Raw genomic sequence first — 25,109 nt, forward strand, 5'->3', positions numbered from 1 at the left:
TATATATATATATATATATATATTGTCCTGTATTTTGTCGGTCCTTTATTCCTTTATCTCTGTGTCCTTTATTTACACAGAGATCATTGATCGATCATAAATGTGCTGAAGGCACTGATTATCTCTGTATTGGAGGGAACCTTGAGTTTTTTCTGGATGGGATGGTTTGTCTTTTAATGGAGTCCCTCTGGGAATAGATATTTCTTTTGTGCTATCTCTTTTCCTCATTCTTAATAACTTATTTATCACTGTCATTTCTGTTAGTGCAAGTCTAACACTGCTAGATCATGCTGTTACCTACCTGTATGACCCAGATTTGATCTGATGAGGATATTAATTTTATCAGGCGTCTGCATGATCCAAGTACTCATGTTTCCTAGCCAATAAAAATAATTGCTTAAATGCAAATGCAAACCGGTTAAAATTTGCCCATATAATTGTTTTAAAATACTACATGGGTTCTATATATGTGTAGTGTAGAAGAAAGAAAGTATATGAAATCTATATATTAAAGTGACTGATTTTTTTTAAAGTTATAATAAATTTTGCACATAGTTTAGTTTTATTTGAATTAATATAGGATAAAATTGAAATTCTTTTGATTGAAATTAATAATTTCCACCTTTATAAAGTCATCAAAATAAAACGTTTATATAATTATAGATTTGTTGCAACTAAAAGTATAATTTTTTATGTATAAAAAATAAAACAGATTAATCTTCTTCATTTTCACCTTCATAATTTGGCTCATACTCAAGCAGTTTCTTTCGAAGATATTTTACTTGTTCATTTTTTTTTGCAATCATTTTCTTCATATTACTGTAAGCTGTAGTTTGATTAAATTTTCTATCAAGTTCCTGTAAAGTATAAATAAAAACAAAATAAAATTCGAAAGTATGATGATTTTATTCCTTACCCCTTTACTAAAGTTTCATTCTTCTAATTATAAAACAGATATTTTAATTTAAATATTAAAAAGTTTTTTCTTTAATAAATAATAGTATTATGCTTTTATTATTGTAAGATAATAAAAGCAATATTTATACATTAATACTGCATTAATACAGTATTAATGTAGTACAATTTTAAATAAGAATAGCTATTAACAATTTCTGGAATATGCTATTTTAGCCGGAAGTTGTCCTTATAGAGAACTGTTTTTTTATAATTACTCTTTTTTAAAGTATTCAAAAAAATAAATTAGAAAACTTTACAAAATACAAAAATTATTAGCTGATAAAAATAATTCATAACTTTTACATAGAATATTAAGATAAGAAGTGGGTACACTTGGCAAATCAAGAAATATTAGAAAACTGATAATTTTAAAATGTAGCATTTCCAATATAAAATTAGATTTATATTAAAATTACTTTATAGGTACATAGAGAGAATATTTTTTATTTATAGTCTCATTAACAATTAAAGTCATTATCAACTTATCAGTCTAATTAACTATACTTAGCCTTGAATAAACCCAGGCCACCCATTCCTGAGATGTATAATTAATTGAAACTCAATCGCCAAACAACATTGGTATCCAAGTTCTAATATTCAAATCTGAATAAAAGCACCTACCTTTAACAGAATTTGAACCTGAGAACTCTTGATTTTTAAATCAACTGATTTACAATGTCAAGTTTACCACTAGACCAACCCAGTGGGTTAAAACTGAAATTATTAAAGCAATAGTCAGTTAAAAACAAGGGTTATGTTTTGGTTCAAGAGAGGTAATAAAATTTTGTTATATCACTGCAGTAATAAATATGCCTTTTCTTTGTGTGGACCCATTAATTGCATATTTTTAATAAATTAAGGGGCTCATTAATATCAAGTAATTGTAAATCAGGGTTCTGCTATATCTTCAAGTGAGATGTATCATCAATTAATTTTAATTTTATTGTAATTAAAAAAGTAATTTTATAAAAATTATTTATTTCTATAAATTGTAGTAATGAACCAAATATGCTAAATTTCTTGAACAAAGTGTACAGAGGATGCTCATATTGGCTATTGACAAAATTCTACATGCTAAACACAATTAACAATCACTACTGTATTGGACACATCAATTATATTGTTACGTGTATGAACACTCGTGAGATTTAATTGGATTGGCTTGCTGATGTAGACTCTTTGTTAATTATCTGCCAACATGAAAGGAGCTAATCAAGTTTATTTGTCACTTTCTACCCAATAACCAGTAGTGAAAAGGAGATAAATATTCTGAAAAGAATTAAATTACTTGAAAATAGGATATCATCTTGAAACTGACTGTACTTTCCATTTTGTTGAATTAGAAAACTGTGAATTTATTATTTATACAGATAAAGTTTAATTGAACATAAAAACACCTCCTTTATATTTCATATGAAATTACTTATATTATCTTAAAAGTTTGTATTTTGAAATCATATTATTTTTGAACAATTGATTTCCTACCTGTTCAGCTAATTGTAATTGTGATTGCACGCAAAGTACTTGTTGTCTCATTGCTTCCAATTCAGCTGACAATTGTTCACTAAGTACAGCTTCATATTCTCCAAGGATTTTTTCAGAATCTGTGCTCTAAATAAAATGTAAAATAAGTGTTTAATTATTTATACAAAATATTCAGTTATTTCTCTACTTTGGAATTTATGTTGGTTTCACATTTCATGTTTTATCATATTAATGATATTATTACACCTTTGAAATCATGACATTGTAGTTTGTTAAGGAAAAAAGAAATTTGCCTATGTTTCCAAAGTATATATTAAACAACACTTAAGTATTAAGTTTAATTGCTAGCACTGATTATTGATACTGATAAAGAGCTCAGTTTTTATGTGGATTATGTAAATGGTACTTATGTAGTAGTATTGTTATTTATTATTACTAGTGATTTTTTTTTTGTATATCATTGCGCGTTTTACATATAATCTTTTATTAGATTAAAAAAAAGGATCCCTATTTCATCTATGTACATTTATGAGTGATCATAAATACAGAGTGTAAAGTAAGTTCTGTGGCAACTTCCATAACCTATTCTACTCGTAAAAATAATAGAAAAAGTTCATAATAAACACATGTCCTAAAATGCTCCGTTTGTGAATTGCATCTAGTAAAAACTTTCGCTCGGTTTTCAGTTCTGTGAATTTTACTTTGAATGTGATCGATTTGTCATTGAAGTAATGCCATATTTATTTACAACAGAGAAGTACGGTGATATGGTATTCATTTTGGGTGTGTGTAATGGTAACTGCAATAGAATATAAAATAAGTTTTCTAAATCCTAGGATTCCACATCCCAAAACAAGTAGTACGACTTTTTGCAGTCTTCAGGAAACAATTTCATTACCTAGTATTCGTACCAGATACTAACGATCTGTCCAAAATGACACTGTATTGATGAAATTATTATCGATGCAGTCCAAGCATCAGTACATCACATTTTTCTAAGCAGATTGTAGTTTTGCATTCGATGGTTTGGAGGACACTTAAACAAAAAATTTTTATCTTTCATGCATTAGACAGTCTGCTTCGCTTAGAGTTCTGCACCTGGTGGAATACAAATCGACAACTTTACAAGTATGTTTTGTTTACTATCGATGCAAATGTCACTTGAGATGATGTCAACAATTTATGCAATGGGCATACATGGGTAGAAGTAAATACTCATGAAACTGTAGAAGGCATTTTTCAACATCAATTTAGCATCACTGTATGGTCCAGCTTTCTTCACAATCAGCTGTTTGAACCGTTCATATTACCTGGCTGCTTAAATGCTGAGGTATACTTGAACTTTCTTCATTAAGAATTGCCACAGCTGCTTGAAGATGTTCCTCTAGTGCTGAGACGCAAAGTATACTTCCAGCAAGATGGTGTGCCTCCCCACTACTGTTGTGCCATTTCCAGTCACTTCAATCATTTCCTTGAGAAATGAATCGGTCATGGAGGTCCACATTCCTGACCACCAAGATAGCCTTTAAATTTTTGCATCTAGGGAAATATGAAAAATATTTATATGGGTATTATTTTATATAGGTATGTACGAAACAAAAATACATTCTCGTGAGAAATTAGTTGTCTGCATTATGGATGCAGCTGAGTAATTTAAGGGACAGCCCTGAAGAACTAAAATCAGCAACAAAAGCAGTACAGAACTATGCCAAGAAATGTGTTGAAAATGACTGTCTCATTTTTGAACATTTATATACTGGTACAATGTACTTTGGTCTAGTGTACTGTTTGTAAATAAAATTCAAATTTTTCTAACCTTTCTTTGTTTTATTCAACTTATTTTATACCATTTTGTTCAGAATTAAAATCTCTATAAGTTTCGTTTAAAAGTTTTATCTGTTTATTACCCATTTAACAAAGTAATTGTATGTGAAATTAAAAAAAAAATGGTTTTTTACCTCAATTTATATTTTTCAGGTCAAAAGCCATAAGAAATCACTAATTCTGCTCCTTAATTAATGTCCTTAAAATTTAAGTACTACTTCATTTCACCAGGGTAGCTGAAAACCAAGCAAAATCTTTCACTAGCCATAATTCGCAAATGAAGCATTTTAGGAGAACTTCAAAGTCCTGGGAGAACTTCGTGGTACAACCTACATCGAAAATATAAATTGGACAAATAAAAATAAAACAATATTTGTGCACTTTTAGATCTGTTGAGATCCATTAAACTGTAGAATTTTTAGTAACTTAATAGCTGAATTCATTATAAATTTTTAGTAACTTAATAGCTGAATTCATTATATAGGTAGAAATATATGAGAACTTAACTGATCAAAATAAAACTCAATGGGTTTTAGAGTTCTTCAAAAATAATTTCATATCATTGCTTAATGATTTGAAACTCTACTAAAAAAAATTACCTACCTGGTATATTACTTTTGAATTTTGTAATAACATGCTAATTTGTCTATTTCATTAATGGAAAGCAAGAGATTGTCATTAAAAAAAAGAATTAACTTCAGAAAAATACATATGATCAAATAAATTAATATTATGTAAGATCATATACAATATCAGGTTATAAAGATACAGCCAGTTGAACCATATTTTGGCATCAATTGTTAAAGATAATGGCTGGTATAGTGTAGGCATTGGGTACCATTCCAAATTCATATTAAATATAACATTGGTATTAAATTTAATAAGCTACTACAAATTTGAATTAATGGAAATTAAAATTCAACAAAAGTTGGTGACTTCTTGTCATTATTATATTTCATAATTCATTTGTTATTACTGTTTTTGGTGTTTGTAATTGATAAAATATTTTAAATATGTCAATATTAGAAAGTTAAGCCACTGGCAAAAATAATCTGACAGGACTAAGTACTGTTTTCAGAGATATCAAAAGTCACCAACTAACAACAATGGAGGAGATATGTCCACTACATCCCCATGTTATTACTTTATTTTATTTTTCAAAAATTTTAATTTGTAGTATATACAATAAAGTTAATAATTATGAAATAGCACATGTTGAGCAGCTTACAGACAGTAAGTTATTGAAGGTGACAGCCTGTGATTTTCCTATAGCTGTAGTAACTGCCATTTTACAATTGAAATTTTATAAAAAATATGTTACTTTATTTAGTAGAAAGGAACTTTACTGCAAAATTTCATAAAAACATTTCTGACTGTAACTATTTTAAAACCATCAAAACAGATAAAATGCTAAAAGTTTGAGTTAAAACAGGTCCTCAAATTGCTCATTTAGTAACCTTCAAATACAAAATTAAATGAACATGATACATCATTTGAGAAGCATCTTTTAATCCTTAGATTATCTCAAGTCTTAAATGATGTATTTTCTTATTATGTAAAAACTACTTCCATATGTGATAATGATCAGATTGAAAATCCAATGAATTTTTACAAATCATATATGATTTTCAAACTTGATTCGATCAGATGCAGAATTTTTTAATAATTATCAAAAAGTGTCACTCAAATCAGATGGTGACTTCTTGTCATTATTATATTTCATAGTTCATTTGTCATTACTGTTTTTGGTGTTTGTAATTGATAAAATATGTTAAAATTATTTTACAAAATACCGACATAATTCAACATGAAAAAAGCATGCAGCCATTTTAAAGAATAATCAATCATCTCACCAGGGAAGTGAGGAATATAAGGATATCCTGTTTTTTTTTTTTTTCATTTAATGAATAAATTGTTGTATATTAGCACCCCAAAATAAAAAATCATATGATATGAATATCACATGAATTTTATATTACACATGAATAAGTGACACCTTTACTTCGTTTACTGCAACCACTGGATCTCAGAAAATAGTTTTCTGAGGCACCATTCAGATGGTGCCTCTTTTAACTCGCATGTTTTGTAAGCATCACTACCATTATGTATTACATTCATCTCATGAGTCTACCTACACTGTATTCATATTAATAAAATATATACTTACTTCTTGTATGTCTGTGTCATTTTTTGCAGCTGATTCTAATTTCCTAATAAGTTCTTCTGTTCTCTCTTTTAATGCATCTATTTCACTATCTTTATCAGTTGCATCTTTTTCAAGTTTGTTCTTTGCATTACATAGTTCTGTCATCTGAAATATAAAAAGTAAATTATACTATATGAGTACATAGTACACATCTATGTTAAATTTTTACAATATGTTGTCTTTTTACATTTTATATTGTCTTTTGTTTATAGATGACTATTTTATTATGTATTAAAATATAGTTTACTACCTGTGTACTAATATTCATAAGATTCTACACAAGGTTGATTATACAACTGGCCTGTGCAATAAAATATCTTTTCAATAATTTTTACTTTATGTGCCTTTTATTTAACTTTTATTTGTATTATGTTGAGCACAAGCAGTTTATCATAATCAGTTCGTCCTAAAGTTTATAACATTTTTTTCATCATTAAAATTACATTATTATTATTTAGATATTTATTTTAAAGTAATTAAATTTGATTTGTTATCATTTATATGCCGCTGACTGATAGTAATAGTAGTAATGACTAACTCAAATGTCACAAACTTTATTTACATAATTGTCATTGTTTATAATTATGGAGTAATAATATATTAAACAAATAAAAGTTAAAGAAAAGATTAATTTACTTTGTCTTCTAGTTCTTTAACTATTTGATCAAGTCGTTCATTTTCTTGTTGTAGTCGCCCCACTTCAATTCTCATTAATGCTACAGTTCCATCAGTATTATCAATTGGTTCTAGCCGTTTTCGTTCTGGTTGACTTCCTAAATCAAGTACTTCCATAGCTTTAACACATTCCAGTAATTCTCTGTAAAAAAAAGTGTTTTGTTAATTCCAATATTCAAAAAAATAATTTTGGTCTTGGTATATAAATGAATGAAATACCTATATCTGTTTCTAGAGAAAGAAATGAGGTATTTATTTTCAGATCTGCTTAATGTGCTTAGTTTACTTAAGGCAGAAGCTGTATGTAATTTACTTCATAAAAACATAAAAATGTATCAGCAGTAAGTATCTTCAGAGTTATTACAGAGCTCCTTCTTCAATAATGTTCAGGTGGTGTTGTGGATCCTGTCTTGAAACGGTTAGGAAATCCTTTAATGTGTTGCCAAATAATTTGATTGTGTAGTGTTTTTGCTTGTTTAATATGTTATTTTTATCAAATTTAGTAATTTGTAATTTTACATTATTTGAATGTGGTAAATTCATGACTTTGATATGCTGTATGTAAAGTTAGCATGTTGCAATTAATATCTTTACACAGTGTGTACGATGAAAATAAAAAATTACTTGTAACATTAGGCTCATTCAGAAACCAAGTATTCTGTAATACAGTGTGTTTTAAAGACGAACAGTTTCATGCAAACATAGAACTACCTACATTAACTATTTGAAGAACTTCAAAAGAGTATTCAATTTAAAGATTCTAGAACTACACTAGCAGCTATCCTGAAAGAGTTAGGGTTTAGTGGTGTAAAACTGATATAGGAAACCTTTGATTGAGAAAAAAGATATCCTGCGAAAGAGAATAGAATATTTAAGAAAAATGAGCGATTGGTGAAAAGAAAATTCTTCAATTGTTTATTTGGATGAATCGTATATTTTAACGCCCCATTTGACAACAAAATCATGGTCAGAAGACAATGGTGCAGGAGTAAAAGAGCCAATTAATAAAGTTGATCAGTTAATAAATCATATCCATGGTGAAGGAAAAATGGGGTTCATTCTCAATATAATGTTATCTTTGAAAACAAGTTCAAAGAGCAGTGACTGTTAGAACAGAGACAACAACAACAATTTCATTAAGTGGGCATCAGGAAAATTAATTCCTGGTCTTCCTCCTCCACCAATCAGTGGTTGTTATCAATAATGCGCCACATCACAATTCACTTCTAGAGAAGCCTCCAAAATTCAAATGATAGGAAAAGTGGGACGATTAATTGCTTAGAAAAGAACAGCATTCTATTTAATAAAGCAATGTTAAAACCACAATTGTATGACAATTAAATTGCATAGAAATTCAAAAATTAAGTACCATTTTGATGAACTATTAAAAATACACAGGCATCGGGTTCTGCTACTTTCACCTTAGCATCCCGATTTAAATCAAATAGAGATATTGTGATTGGCTCTGAAAAGATGTGTTGGTATTAATAACACAACATTTTTAATGATAGATATTAAAAATTAGTTGAGAAAACAATTAATGGAATGAATGAGGATGATTGGAACATGTAAAAAACTCTGAGACTGAGTATAAGAAAATGGAACCACTAATCGACAAAATAACGGATAAATTTATCATATATCTAGTCAGTGGTAGTGAAATGACTGTTCCAATGAAGATAGAGAAGAGATGGTAAACTTTCAGAGGAACTGGACTTATCATGCAAATTTCAAGTAAGTGTTAATAATAATAGTACAATCAGCATTGAAACCATCCTTACTATAAAAACAATTTGAAAATTCTAAATAATAAAAAATTGTAAATATTTTACAAAAAATAATTGTTTAATAATAATAGCGCATCTAATTTAGTGTAATTACAGATGTGCTTTAATGTATCAGTTAAGATTTTTCAAGCTTAATATTTTTTTAGTTTAAAAATATACTTAAATTAAAATTTTTGTTTTTGCAGTCTCTATTTATTGAATTAATACTAATTACATAATAATGAATTATAACTAATAAAACATGAAAACTGTAATACATTCAGAAATAAAGGTTCAATGATTATTATTGTTATCCTATTAGATGGATGTAAATGTTTTCAGGTTCGGTAGTAATGCAGTCTCGACCTTCTCCAACAGAACCTTTTATTTCCATTGTATGCACTATACATGTGTATACATTGTGTGCACGCACATGTGCCTACATGTATATGTGATAGCTTTCTATGTGATAATTTTTAAAGGATGTTAAGTAGTACTTGTATCTGTTTTATGTATGTACCCAGTCTACCAAAATTTTGTAGTCACACAATTTAATTTGTATTTATTTATATTATTTAGTTTATCAGTTAGTGTTTTGCTGGTTTGTTATTACTTCAGTTACTTTATTACTTCATGTTATACTTCAGTAATTGCTGTAAATACTTAATTTGATAGGAAAGGAACACATGTATTTGCAGAAAGGGAGAATAAATACAACAGAACGACAGCAGATTTTATGTACTTAACAGAATTTCTACATATCACCTCTTAGAAACTTTACAAATTTCAGGTATAGTTTATAAAAGCCAGAAACACAATATACTAATAAAATTTACAATTTACTAACACTTAGAATTTGAAAAAAAAAATAGTAAATATATTTAACAAATAAACAAAAGCTCAGATATGTAATATACTATTTAACTACAAACTAAAACAGTATAACCAATTTGAAACAGCCTCCATTAACAAAAGCCCCTGAATATTACAGGTACTGCAACACTATAAAGAAGTTGCAAAATAGCCTTGAAAAGGATATTTCCATGTATCCTAAAAGCGAATCATTCTTAAACATTGTTATTTTAATGTTATGATGAGTTCAGAGAAGCAGAAGCTGCTGTACAAAATTAATGTTTCTGTTTGAAACAAGAGGGATTAACGTCATACCCCATTGTTGAGAACTCAGGCTGTCTTTATCTGAGGGTTGTTGTTTCAAATTTGATGTAAATTTTTTGTTTTGATTTAAGGAAACTTGAAAAACTAATTTCTAAAAAATCAATTTTTAGTACTTGACCCAAAACTACAGTAAATACGATTCAGTTTCATCTAAAGAGAATGAATTTGACACATTATGTCACGTTACGAGGTCTGTTCAGAAAATAACCGAACATTTTTAATTACGTGCCAACGGAGATATTTAGTGACGTGCGACGATGGCATTGTGCTTCGCATAACCTCTGTAACCACATGTTCTTGTATTGCTGATATCTCGTTTAGTTTTCGTCTAACGTGTTTGTGAGTAGCGATTTTCGGGAACAATGATACAACGTAAAATTTTGCGTGAAAGACTTTTAACTTTAACAGAATCGTTTCAACTTTTGAAACAAGCTTTCGGAGATGATGCACTGGGTCGTATGCAATGTTACGAAATATTTTTACGATTTAAAAGTGGTTGTTAGTCAATCGAATATGACTTTCGACCAGGAAGACCTTCGACTTCAACTGATGACACTCGTGTTCAGAAAATCAACGATCTGGTCTGGTGCATCCAAATCGATTGGATCATGCCGTGACATTTTGAAAGAAAAATTGAACATGCATCGAGTTGTAGAAAAGTTTGTTCCTCGTTTGATGTGCGAACAGCAGAAAGAACATCGAGTGGACGTTTGTCGGCGACTTCTTGAAAACAAGCCGATGAAGATGAAACATTCATACAAAGGATCATAACGAGAGACGATAGCTGGGTTTACGGCTACGTCGAGACAAAAGTCTAATCATCACAATGAATCGGCAAAGGACCTCCACGCCCCAAGAAAGCACGGGATTCTCGATCCAGTGTCAAAATGATGCTCTGTTTTTTTTCGATTTAATATAATTGTGCATACTGATTTCTTGCGTCGAGGTGAAACAGTGAACCGTGCGTACTAACAATGCGTTTTACAACGGTTACGTGAAAAATCCGTAAAAAGAGACCAGAGTTGTGGCGAGACAACTCATGGTTCCTTCACCTCGACAATGCGCCCGTACATTGAATTTCATCAGTTCTGTGCCAAAATTCAGATGAATTTTGACACAAAATAGGGAGGCTCCCTCAGCCTCCCTACTCGCCAGACCTGGCTCCTTGCGATTATTTCTTATTTCCGAAATTAAAATCAGTGATGAAAGGACGCCGTTTTGAGACCATTGATAATATTAAAGAAAATTCGTCACGGTCCTAAAGCCATTTTGAATGAAGCTACCCGGGACTACGTCGCAAAATGGAAACACTGTTTGGAAAAGTGTGTGAATAGGGGAGGGGAATACTTTTAAGAGGACAAGGACCAATAATCTGTAAAATTAATAATAAAAATTAAAAAAATAAAGTTTGGTTACTTTCTGAATAGACTTTGTATATAGTAACAGGTTATAAAAAAGAATGTAGGGATTTTAATTTGTTATAATATCTCTTGGATGAGGTGTATGTAGATTTAAAGCTGGAAACAAACAGCAGAAAGCAGTTTTAGTTGCGCTCATAGCCATAGACCAATTCCTTATCTTACCACTTGACAGCACCACTAGAAAAGATTGTGACTCCTGAAGAAAAAGCCTTCAATGCTTTGCAGTTTGCTAAATGAGAATCTGTAATTACAGTTTAACATGCATTCTGTAGATAGTTTAATTGTGATCATCCAAGCGACAATAAAGTTCATCGATAGCATAATTGATTTGAAATGACCAGATGTATGTGTAAAGATGAAGAGTAAGAAGCAACCAAGGGTGTCTGAAGAAAATGTTAAATGTGTCTGGGAGTCTTTCCTGTGCAGTCCTAAAAGATCTGTTAAGAAGGTTGTCCACAAATTAGCAATGCTGGTTATGACAATGTGGAATTTTTTAAGGAAACACACATGTGTTTATAGCTGTTCAGGCTTTGAAGCCTGACAACTTTGAGATCAAAATGTTGAAGCATGAAAACAACTTTCTTGTTTGTATTTTGTTTGGTGATCGAGTCAACATTTTATCTTAATGGAAGAGTTGATACATATAAGTCTGTTCCTCTGAGGGGTAGTAAATCCCCATGAACTTATATAATGCAAAAGAGACTCCCCAAGATTAAACATTTTCTATGCAATATCCTGACAGAAGTAATTTTTCACTGTTTGAAGTAAGTATAACATAAGTTATTATTCTTGATATTACTTTTTGTACACCCTGCATTTAAAACAGGTAGAACCTTGGGTTTTACATTTTTTTATTTTTGGTTTTTATTTAATATTGCACCTCTTTAAAATTTTACTTTCATCAGAAATTGAAATGCTTCAAAATTATTTTGTTGAATCATTCAACTCATGGTTAATTTTTATTGATTCAATTCAGAGGTTAAATAACAGCCAGTTTAATATGACCAAGTGTTATACAGAAGTTTAGTTAATACTTTTCACGTATATCCAAGAAAAGATACAGCACATAAAACTTGTAAGGGGTTAAAAAGAACAACACAAACAGAAGAAAAAATTAACCAAAAATAACAGTAAATAATTTAAAAATAATACAATCTGATTAATATAAATATTAGTTACATGCAGTCTCATACACAAACACAGAGAGAGGTATTGCTTGACTGATTCATACACTAATCTAAATCTTTGGAAATGTACTAATCATTTTATGTTTACATACTTGTTACACCTGTTTGAGTTATGTCCTATGTTTTTCTTTTATTATTACAATAACTAATTTTGGAACCTCAATATATATTCTATTAACCTAGATCTTCTTGCAATTAGAATTTGACTCAAGTCTCATTTTTCTCCCACAATTTTTCTCCTAAAATCTCTTCATTTTGAATATCATTTAACCCCCTAACTTTAAACATTTTCATTAACACCATATTTCAAAACCATCTTTAAATACAACGCAATATGTTCTTCATTTCATACAGATAGTTAAAAATTATTTCTTTCTGCATAAATACTTTTCCTTCTTTTGTTGACCTACTTTTAATATTTTACATTTTCTATAATTAATAATTTCAAAATTTCTTCATTTCCGGCATAAAAGTTCTCTCATCTACATTCAATTGACAATTTCTTTTATTTTTTTAATGTTTAATTATGTTTTATTGAACTTCTTTAAAGCAACTTTAAGCAAGTAATTTTGCATGATTATTGATGAAAAGTAAATTAAATAAAAGTAAAAAGTAAAGTGTAAATTTAACTTTATAATTTTAGATAAAATTATAAAGTTAAATTTACTTTGACTTGTCTCTTGAAATCTTTACAATTTTTAAACCAATTTATATTTTATTTATGCACTGACCTATTTTGTACTTCAGATAAATTTACATTCATTCGTAGATGCCATTTTTCAGCTTGATTGAATAACTGACTTAATAATAATGCATTATTGTGAGCAAAACCTATAAGCTCCGATTCAATTTCACCTCTTACTATATCTAATAAACCTCGAAGTATTTCTTCAACTTCATTCCTTGTGTATGTTGGTTCTAATAACCTGTAAAAATACATTTTTTTATTAGTTTGATGAAGAATAATCTTGGCAATCTCAGATCATTTAGTAATACAAAATACCATTTGTGAACCCAGTAATGAAATTATTTTATTTTTTTTTTATAAAATTATTTATTTGGAAGAAATTATGCAGAGCAAATCTTTAATCTAAAACAAATTTTACTCAGATCATTTAGTAATACAAAATACCATTTGTGAACCCAGTAATGAAATTATTTTATTTTTTTTTTATAAAATTATTTATTTGGAAGAAATTATGCAGAGCAAATCTTTAATCTAAAACAAATTTTACTGTATCAAAAAATTAAAAACCCAAAATTAGTTAAAATTATTATGGATTTTAAGAAAGCCTACGATTCCATCCATAGGGAATCTACTTAAAATCCTTGAAGAATTTAAAATAGATCCCAAGATAATAAACATTATGAAAGAAACATTAACAAACACAAAATGCAAAGTGAAATTCTTAGGGAAACTTTCAGAACCATTTGAAATTAAGACTGTGGTAAGGCAAGGAGATGGACTGTCTCTGATCCTCTTTAACAGTGCCCTTAAAAAGTTATAAGAGAATGGGAAAAAGAACTTAAAAAGTTAAACGTATATAAAAACATAAAAATGGGCACTAAAACTATACAATTTGTATTATACAATACAAATTCATAAATATAAACATTCTGGCCATCACAGATGATATTGCATTTTAGTCAAGAGATATTGATGACGCTAAAATAAAAATTCAAAAACTAAGCATATGTGCAAGCAAAATTGGTCTTCAAATTTCTTATGAAAAAACTAACTGGTTTTCCAGTAACAAAGAGATCAGAACTCAAACCTTTAATATTTCGATAACAAAGAAATAAGTAGAGTTCAAAAATTTAAGTATTTGGGAGAAATCATAACACTGAATATAATTGAAAAAATGGAATGAAGAATGGAGTACAAAGAATGGAAACTGCCTATCATCTCACAAAGAACATTAACAAAAAAAAATCTTGTTACACAATTCTAAATTGAGGCACTATAAAACAGTGGTTCTGGTCCTACCAGAAAATTTATGGATCGAAATATGAAGATAGAATTTACAAATTGAAAACTGAAAAAGAAATTTATAATAATACAGAAAAAATCGGGACAATCCGGAAAAGAAGATTACAGTTTTGTGGACATTTATTCAAAATGACGAACCAAAGATTGACAGAACAAACATTTAATTTCTACAAAAACAGAGCCGCAAAGATGAACTGGTTTAAAGAAACAGAAACAGATCTAAAATCATTAAACATTTTTAATGATCAGTGTCAAGACAGATAAATTTAGAAAAGTGATTCGAGAATCTAAATTTCCAGAGAGAAAGAAAAAGAAGAGGGTATAAACTTGAATAGATAGACGGAAGAAAGGCTGCAACAACAGAGCAAAAATCAGAAATGCATTAAAGCATTTAACATACTCAATAAATACAGTTTATGCATTATTAAATACCAGGGTCTTATAATTAAAAGAAATAATTTATTACGGAGTAGTAGTAATAGTAGTAAATAAATACTCCTTCCAAAGTTTAGTTTTTTAATCGTAAATGTGGAAAATTTCTGTATTAAAGCTGTGTAATTTCTTTAATTGTTAAATTTTTACAAAAGTTTAAAACTGTTATTCTTTAATTATATTTTATTTAATTATTAATAAACATTAAACATTATTTACATTAAATATTATCTGTAAACATTTTCTTTAATAATTATATTACCCTATTTATATAATAATACCAACATTAAGAAATTAATAAAAATTAGTTAATAAAAAAATAAAAATAAGACGTAATCATTTAAAACTAATCATAAAGAATAAATAATGACAAAACCATGGTCATCTGTAGAACATTACTTTTAAATTTAAATATGCGACCCAAAAATGAACATTTCAATACTAACACATTTATTTGAGCAGTTAATCTTTGCTACTAGGAATGTTACTACAATATGCCAAAAGTAAATATCTCTCTTAAAAAAATAGAAAAATTAGTATATTTACAGTTTTAAATATTTTATCCAACATATTTAGCATAAACAACTAGAAAATGACATAAGTCTTCTCTCATCTGGATTTTATAATCTGAACAAACATCAATATCCTCATTTTCTTATGTACAATAGAAAGGTGCAACTTATGTAATCCAGTTTCAGCAGTTCTCCTCGGTATGTTTAAAAATCAATCTAATATTAGATAAACCTAAATAACATACAAATTCTGGTACACATCTGTATTACAATTTAATTCATAAATAAAATAGTCAAATTTTTAATTTCGTCTATAAATTTCATATTATAATATTCATTTAAGTTTTTTCTAACATTTAACAACCCTCATTTCCTTTCTTGAATGTTTTTAACAGCCAATAACTCTTTCACCAACTCATATTCAGAAAAATTATTTCAAATTTTATTTACTTCCCTGAAATATTTTCTAAAATTATGCTTCACCAAAAAAATCAGGAAAAACAATTTTCAGTCTAGATAGAAGGCTATTTTCCCAGTTAACAGATTGAATGAATGGCGGCAGAGGTAATACTGTAAGGGAATAAACACCAAATTATAATTCTGTTAGCTTCATTACAGCAAGGTTGCTGCTCTTTTATTAAGTTTGCCAAGTACTGTGCCAGTAATGTGGTCCGGGGACTTCCCACTTATTGATTTTCATCAAATTATCACCCACCTTTGATGTCAGAGGAAAATCAGAATACTGTTATAAAACAGAAGGATGTCAGTGTGTTGTTAAATTGCAGAAATATTAGGCTGAAAATTTTAAATGTAATTAAAACTTATAAATGTTAATGATGAAGACTAGACAGTCCCTCTGTTAATTTAAATATAAAAAGGGTTTGCCTTTCAAATTTCATTAAAATTGGTTTTGCTGTTAATGTATGATGCTGAGATATAAATCAAGAAATTAGCATAATCTTTAGTACTACTTGCTTTCATTTCATACTCAGAGAACTAGATAGAACAATGGTTGAGTCAATATTTCAAATTAACATAAACTATATAATGCTGGCAATTTAATTTTAGTTCTCTGCACTAATTTCTATATAACTGGAGAGAGGATATTATGGCGTAAAATACAATTAAGTGTTCAATATTAAAGCGTACTTCGCACTGCAGAATGAGTGGCTGGAAACTAAATAAAACTACTGTACGCTTGCACAACTATAATTGTGATGGTAGGGATTTTATTTTACTCAAGTCAGATAACCAAAAGAACGATAATTTTTGCAACACCAGCAGAGATTTGCAGACAGTAGTGGAAAATTTATGTAGAGATCAGATGTACAGTTATATAGAGATCAGTATTCAAAATACAAAATCAGAACACTTCTACTGTATCGATTTAAAACGTGGTTTTAGCCCCCTATTCTTACACTTAATTCTGCATATGCGCCATTTCATTTTATTTAGTTCTAGCCACTCATTTGGTGACGCTAGTTTTTACCAATTACAATACACAGGATTCTCTATCCAGTTATATAGAGACTAGTGGTTCTCTGTCAGCATAGTTATGAAATTATTTAAAAAATGGTAGGTTATGTTGAAAAAGGTTATTTCTCTTACTACAATCAAACTCAGGACCAACTTATTTAGAGATTAACAGAGATTATTGTTCACAAAACAGCTGAGGTCTTTTTATAAATTATTTCTCTAAATTAAAGTTTTATATTACTTAATAATCTATTAAATAGTGTTGTTACTTCATCTAATAAATACTGAGAAATAGTTTAACAACACACTTACCTAAAATGTGTTAAGTTACTTATTTAAAATGTATGTAATACATTTTAGTGAATGTGAAAAATATTTTAATGTTTACATTTTCTTAATATATTTAAAAAAATGTTTTTCTTAAATATTTTAATTTCTTAACTAACCATTTTTGTGGTTTTTGTTAACAGCATTATAAAAGAGTTAATTTATGATAAATATATTACATTTAAACTCTTAATATGACAGAATATAATTTAAAATTAATTTAAGTATATTTTTTAAGTTTAGTTTGGTTCAGCTTGTCATTAAAAATTAATTATTTCATGTAAAAATATTTCTTCATGGTATTCATTAACAAAAACTACCATTGTTTTATGAATATTTTAACCAAGTAAAGATACAGTAATTTAACATATATTTATTTCTAGAACATGGTACTTTGATTAGTAATAAATATTTTTAATAATCTAAAAATTTTTAAGTACCTTGATTCCAGAACATCTTGGAAACATAAATCAACAGCTTTAAGATTTTGAGCTCTTTGATATTTAGCAAATTGTATATAACTATGAACAATACTCTGATGGTGTTCATTAAGCCCCAAGTCAGCCTAAAAATAAAGTAATTATTTAGTATCATAGTAGTTATATAGTTTTTAAAATAGTATGAAGTGCATGTTAAATGGATTCAAGGAAGTGATTATTTTGTCCTATATTTTACTAAGGTGATTGACCTAATATAAAGTGCAAGTTAAAAACAAACAGTGCCATATTTAGTGATAGTTAAATTTTTTGTGCAGAATAATATGAATAGCAGTTTATTCATACCATCTTACTGTGATTTTTTTTAAATATATACCTTCACTATTAAATAGAAAATCAATAATGTTTAAGACTCGTCATATTTAAACGTGACATCTCTAAGTTTCATAAATTAAAAATCAATACGCATGCGCTTTAGTAAGCAGCTGTCAGTATAGTAACGATAACCTTGAACTGTTTACGAATGGTGTTTATCGTTGCCATGGTGACGATGATGAAGCTGCTGCATTATTTTGCCATAAAGACAGCATTTTTTTTATTCACATAATTATTGCTATTAATATATTCAAACCTATTTAGTTATAGGTGCAATTCATTCATCCCGATTTGATTACTAATTGTTACAAAACCCGCAATTTTGTTTCAATTGTATAATCATATTGTCAGTTGTTAATGAATGAAAACTTGGCTGCTAAGTAAAAAACGAATTACAACGATTATTGTTTCTTTAAAGAAGCATTCCTTCTTCAGACTTTCTGTTTCAAGACTATTTATTTATTTTTTTTTGTTGCTAATATATCTATTAAGTACGGAATGATGAAGTATTTTCAAGAATTAGGACATGATTCTAAAATTAGTACAGCTATTTGATTTGCCCCAGAATTTTATAAGTAAAATTAGATATAGCAAATAATCGAAAAAAATCTAAAATAAAAGCTTAGGTGCAAAAAAATAAAATAGAAGTTCCACGGGAAACAATTTTTAAGCGATTCGAGATTAAGGTTGTACTAATTACTCGTTTACTTTAAACGAAATTTTTACTTCTACAAATTTGTACTGTCATAAGCATCCAATCTCCTGGTACGCAAGTTTTTGTTTTTACCACTAGATGGTGCTTATGTGTTTAAATACAAATAATGTAGAATTTTTTTTACATTTAAAAAAAATATTTTGTTTTTAAAAAAATTTGATCCTTCGAAAAATACTTCTTTAATGAATAGAATTTACATTTTCTCATAATAATGCATATTTGAAAGTATTTCAAATTATATTTATACAGATGATAAAGGTAAAAATATTGTTTTAAAGGGAGAAAGCAACACTGTATGGAACGTTCCTTGTTCGTTCCCTTTTCTAGTTTAGTCGGTGGAAGGAATATGAAAGTGGTTTAGTTGTTTTTTCAGTAGTGATCAGAAGATGGCGGAAAGCAAGGGCTCTTTGATTGCCAAATCGGTACAAAAACACGCTGGAAGGGCGAAAGAGAAGGTAATTAGTAAATACTAATTATGTATTTGTTTCTGTGTACATAGAAATTTAAATTAAGCACCATTGGACTGTAGTGTTTTTAAGCGGACATTTTATTAAGTTATTATCTAATAATACTAAAAAATATTATCTGTATTGACATTTTATTATTTATTCGGTTTGATAAAATATTTTGAAACACGTGAATATTGTGAATGAAGTTCTCTTAATCCGAGGACATTTAAGTGTACTTTAGTATTTATTATCTAAGAAGGAGCGTGGTATTTTCATTCAAGATTGTCAAGTATTTTGTAATCTTAATTCAAAACACGTTTTAAAACTATTGCATAAATGAACTATTATGACGTTTATAATATAGGCTATTCTCTGGTACCGGGATGTATGAAGTACGTTACAAACACGATAAAAACGGAAACTTGGAGCGGCATTTTTGAGCAGTTCTCCTGTTGTAGTTTAGACTTCAGTGACAAACATATTGTTTTAATTAACCTGTTAACATGAAGATTGACCATTTTTACGTGCTGTAGTTCTATTCTGAATAATCAAAGTTAAATCCTCAGTTTGTAGAATATTGTAATAATTAAACACTTTTTTTTTTGTTTCTCTCCGAAAATATATTTATTTAGATATATTTTCGTTGTTAGTACAATATGTGCTGGAGGCATAAAATTATTTATGAAGACTATAAAATACCCGAGATCCTGAACATGCGCTACTGCTTGGCCTCATTTAAAACAGGTTATGTCCTCTGCAGTGACTTACTTTGTAATAATTATTTCAGTGATTTTATGTAGATTGTGAATTCTGTTATTTCCCGTCCATTTATTTTATAAATATGAAATAAACTACTTAATTTGTATTTAAAATATTCACTGTTTATTTAAATAACCGACTGCTGTAAAAGTTCTAAATTCTGTGAAAGAAATCCAATAATCTTGTGAATTACACATCTAATCTTATTAATCTAGTGTCTTACACATTCCTCTTCCACAGTAGGGTCATCTCCCCAACAGTTGGATTTTGTGGGTCGTTATTATTTTCTCTTGTTATTAAATGAATTTTTCCAGACATTCTCAATAAAAATGTCTATAATTTAATTTTTACGTTTTTTCGTGGTTTTAATTTTTTGTTACCAGAGAAGTTATAATTTTATTGTATACAAAAAAAATTTGCTTTATTTTACTTACATTGTGGTACTTTTTAGTCAAAGGCAATATTTCTTAAGAGTGTTTTACTAATGTAATGAGAATAATATGTTTTATTTGTAAAGGCAGTTTGCAGCCAGTATTACGTACTGTAAAAATTGACTGATTAAAAATCAAAAACAAACATTTCAAGTTATTAAAGCATCAACCTTTATTAAAGCATCAATTTGTAAATGAAAACGATTCAGTATCAAAACTGATATTTTGATGTCTACTAATTAATATTTAGTCAGTCATTATTTAGTCAACAAAATGTGTAACAAGTTTGGACTGTTTCGGGACAGATTTATTTATGCCATATTTATATTTTATTTTATTTATCTACAATTAAATGTAGATAATTTGGGTTTGATAAAATTATAGTATTTTTTCCATTTTATGGTTTATTTATATTTGTATATGTGTGGGGGTGTTAAATTTTATATCTGTTTTCATAAACTTGTTATTGAATTTTACAATAAAGATATGTTGAAATCTAGTACACTAGTTTCAGACAAGTTAGAATTTTTGTCTTAGAATAAAAATTACATCTGTAATTCACTATTTTTTTCATAGTATAGATAAGAATATCAAATATATATACAAGTATTTCAAGAAAATCAATGCAGTCACTTATGGATTACAGAGGGCAACATATTACCCTCTGTAATATAAACCATTCAACATATTGTTTCTTGAGCATATTTGAGTAAAAAATCTGATTAGTTGAGAAGTATCCCAGCATACTTTGATGGTACAGTTTTGGTTAATATCAGTGTTTTGGTAATGCTCAACCAGATTTGACAATAGAAGTTAAACCATGAATAGGCTTATAGTCTACTTCTTGCATTTAATTTGTAAGTAAAACTATTATAAATACTGTTTTTTGTTTATCACTCATTATTGTTTAATTTTATTTTTTATGTTATGGTATTATTGACATACACTTAAAAATATTCTTTTAAAGAAATAAAAATAGAATATCATTTTTATCTCTTAAAAATTGTATTAGACATGTTAAGATATTTAAAAACTAATTGGCCATATTTTATAACGTAATGCACTTGCTAAGCTTTGTATTTCATTATCACTTAAAAACATTTTTATGTTGCATCAGTCTCATGTTATATACATATATAATTATTACGTGAATGTATTATTCTATTTACTAGTAAGAATAGTACTGCCAGTTGGCTAGATAACGTGGAATTTTGTTGTGCATTTACCTCAAGTGTTTACAGTATGTCCATTTAAATCTATTTATTTCAATTGAAAGTTGAATTTTTTTTACTTAAGGAATGTTATGAATTAATCAATTATGAATTTTATAAAGATAACATTATTTGAAAAAATGTTTTAAAAAGATGGTAATGAGTAGTTTCTTTGCATTTGAAATGTTTCATATGCAATTGTGATTTCATAAAAATTTATCCATTCATACAATTGATGTCATTGGATAACCGTGATCTTCATATTTGTGTTATGTGATTAATTGAAGTGATTATTATCTGTTTTCTTCCATTATGTTCCTACTAGAATTGGATCATAAGTCCACTGAGAATCCGTTACATTTTTTGTCTTTTATACGCAATCATCAGTTACATCTCATACCATTGACTGATTGGTTAATTATTGTAGCTACATGATCACCTTTATCTGAAGGGCATCTAGGCTATAATTCAGTTTTTGTGTAATCCCTCAGTGGGAAATACTGGACAAAAAGTCACTACATGGCACTACAGATTGTGCCAGCAAGCAGGTAGCTGATTTAGTTTTGATTGTAACTTCCAAGTTTATATATATATAGAACAGGAGAGATTGTAACAAGGGGAGTCTTGGACTCTTCCTTAATCCAAGACGAAGTACCGCTCTGTAGCACGAGTGGTAGTGTCTCAGCCTTTCATCTGGGGGACCCAGGTTCAAATCCTGATCAGGCATGGCATTTTCCCACCCAACAAAATTGAAAGCGAGAATCTTGTATGTGTCTTTGATTACTTATATGTGTTAGTAAGCCTGGTTTTATCCTGTTGCAGCTAACCTCATTGATAATTTTTTTAACTACCACAGATAAGAAACAAGATGCTATATCTACACGAATAGATATATATACAGAACCTTCCTTTTCACTCTAGCATGGTTCCATTGGATATCTATCTCTTTTTTCTGTTTAGCCTCCGGAGCCAGTGTAAGGTATTACTTCAGAGGCTGAATGAGGATGATATGTATGACTGTAAATGAAGTGTAGCCTTGTACAGTCTCAGGTCGACTATTCCTGAGATGTGTGGTTAATTGGAACCCAATCGCCAAAGAACACTGGTCTCCACGATCTAGTATTCAGATCTGTATAAAAGTAACTGTCTTTACTAGAATTTGAACCGTAGAACTCTTGACTTTGAAATCAGCTGATTTGCAATGAAGAGTTCACCACTAGGACCAACCAACCCGGTGGTGTTTCCTCTGAATAATTAGTCAAAACTAATAGGAACATTTTCAGGGATGAGGAGTCAACAATAAAGAAAATATGTGCATGCTAAGAGAGGAATGTTCTAACTACAGAGATATAATGATGAGAGAAATAAAAACCCACACCTGAAATTCCTTTAGAAATCATGTCCTCTCAAGATCAGTGTACCATATTTTTACTGTGGATGGTAGCAGCATGTTGACCAGTGATATCCCATTAATTAGTTAAAATATATGTAACCGTAAACTGTTTTTTCTCTGGACAACTAAAGAAAAATGAAGAGCAGACTAGCTTTTATAAAGAAAAACTCTTGACTCATCCTAAGAGTTTGCGAGGATAATGGAATTCAAATAACTGAGAATTTACTGTATTATTAAGCTCAATTTAAGATTTTTATTGTTTTATTTTATTTATAAATGTGTATTCGTATAAGATATGAGAGGGTAGTGTCTGTTTATTAGTGTGGGGGCCATGTTTACTAGTAATAAGATTTTTTTTAATGTCACTTTTATTAAGTTTATTCAAGTTATTTATTAATTATTTTTTAAAGAAATAGTTATTTTTAAATTACTTGAAGTCTGTATGTAAGCTAGTAACATTACTTGCAAAAAACAAAACTGGTAATTATGTAAAATTTTAATAATTAATTGCATGAAATTATTATTATAGTTATAAAACACTTTAATTACTACTTTATATGGTAATAAATTTTAAATAAAAATATACTGGATTGTATTTTTAAATTTATAACCCTTTTACCTGAATTCCAATTAAAAAAAGAAATAAAATTAAACTAATACTATGAATAGTAATAAGCTGGTAAATCGGTTATATGAATGATTTATTGTCCACTTTTTAAATAATATCCTGCTTTCTCTGTTGTAATAAAAAATAAAATTATATGGTCAGATGTCTGTACGTTTGAAAATATTAATGCCAAGAAATTGCTTAGATATTAATGCAATTTGATTCTAAAGAGTTTTTTTTTTTAACAAGAAGCCGATGGTAATTAAAATTTATTAACCATAAAATTATTATCGTTTAATTAAAGGTTAATATATAAACATAATTTTTTAAAACTTTTACCACCATTATGGTTGTAATAGGGATCAAATATTAATCAACCAGAACTGTGATTAGAGATTTAAAAAATTAATGGTTAAAAAAATCATTTTCTGTAAATAAAAATTGTTTTTATAAGGTTCAAGACCACTTCATTGTGTCTGGCATACTCCAACTTGTTGATTGTAATAGAAGGACTGTTGATAATATTGTCTGTGTATAAGTATAGTACTAGTTGCACGTTAAATAGTCTGCATGTTATGTGTTTGTTACCTGAAAAAATATGTGCTGTATCTATTTTATTGTGTATGGATTATTAATAATTTTTATTTAACATTATTTATCTCATGATTAAATAATTATGAAAAAAAGTAAATTATTAAGTCAACATTATTAGTTCCCTGTATAATGTATTTTATTGATTAGTTTGTTTATTGCTCACCTTCTCTCTTTACTTTAGTGTTAAAGTAAAATATTTGTAGGGGTCCGATGCTATTAGGCGTCAGATGGGCAGAGTCCTGATCTGTCAAGCTAATTTGCCTTTTATTTAAAAAAGCTTGTAAAAAGAGCTAAATAAAATATTTATAAGAAATGAAAAAAAAAGAAAAAATGAAATAAGAATTATGAGGATTTAAAAATATTAACAAGATTAGTTAAAGACTTTTTATTTAAAAAGGCAATGGATATACCTCATCAAAGATGTTAAGATACTAAAAATATCTTAAGAGTATTCATGAAAATAGTACTATTAATTAGAGTATTCCTGAAAATAGTACTATTAATTAATGCATTTATCTATTTGATAAAGCAAAAATTCATAACATCAAACAATTTTTTGAAAGTTATAATTATTATTAATTTTTAAAATTTACTAATGTGTAATTGTAGTGCTATTAAAGCATTTGGAAAAAACAGATTTCATAACATCTGATTAAGTCATTTTTTAAAACAAATTTCATCAATATGTAATGATATATGAGGCA

At 28.3% G+C, this 25,109-nt stretch overlaps 2 protein-coding genes across 5 annotated transcripts in view; one reads left to right on the forward strand and one right to left on the reverse strand.

Annotated features, from left to right (window-relative positions):
• Positions 1-624: 624 nt before the first annotated feature.
• LOC142330420 (leucine zipper transcription factor-like protein 1) lies at positions 625-18,414 on the reverse strand. The gene is made up of 7 exons (XM_075375656.1): positions 18,379-18,414; positions 17,875-17,999; positions 13,429-13,623; positions 7,109-7,289; positions 6,434-6,577; positions 2,443-2,568; positions 625-857 (listed from the first exon to the last, which is right to left on the reverse strand). The coding sequence occupies exons 1-7, from the start codon at positions 18,412-18,414 to the stop codon at positions 714-716; spliced, it is 951 nt and encodes a 316-aa protein (XP_075231771.1). The 3' UTR covers positions 625-713.
• Positions 18,415-19,279: 865 nt separating this feature from the next.
• Positions 19,280-25,109, forward strand: part of Amph (amphiphysin) — a 354,651-nt gene continuing 348,821 nt past the window's right edge. For 3 of the 4 annotated variants that reach the window (XM_075375033.1, XM_075375035.1, XM_075375037.1), the window contains exon 1: positions 19,294-19,416. In XM_075375033.1, the coding sequence (XP_075231148.1) occupies positions 19,348-19,416 (69 nt within the window). In that variant the 5' untranslated portion in view covers positions 19,294-19,347. Of the gene's footprint in view, positions 19,417-25,109 lie in introns of all 4 variants that reach the window. The other variant, XM_075375036.1, reaches the window with a different exon arrangement.

The sequence above is a fragment of the Lycorma delicatula genome, chromosome 9 (assembly GCF_047948215.1).
Source record: "Lycorma delicatula isolate Av1 chromosome 9, ASM4794821v1, whole genome shotgun sequence".
Taxonomy (NCBI): Eukaryota; Metazoa; Arthropoda; class Insecta; order Hemiptera; family Fulgoridae; genus Lycorma; species Lycorma delicatula.

What these genes read in the sequence shown, in the direction of transcription:
- LOC142330420 (XM_075375656.1), bottom strand. Translation starts at nt 18,414, where the DNA reads ATGGCAACGATAAACACCATTCGTAAACAGTTCAAG. An exon ending in TTAAAGAACTAGAAGACAAA is followed by an intron (nt 6,578 to 7,108) that starts GTAAATTAATCT and finishes TTTATATTTCAG; the next exon opens with ATGACAGAACTATGTAATGC. An exon ending in ATGACACAGACATACAAGAA is followed by an intron (nt 2,569 to 6,433) that starts GTAAGTATATAT and finishes CATTTTATTTAG; the next exon opens with AGCACAGATTCTGAAAAAAT.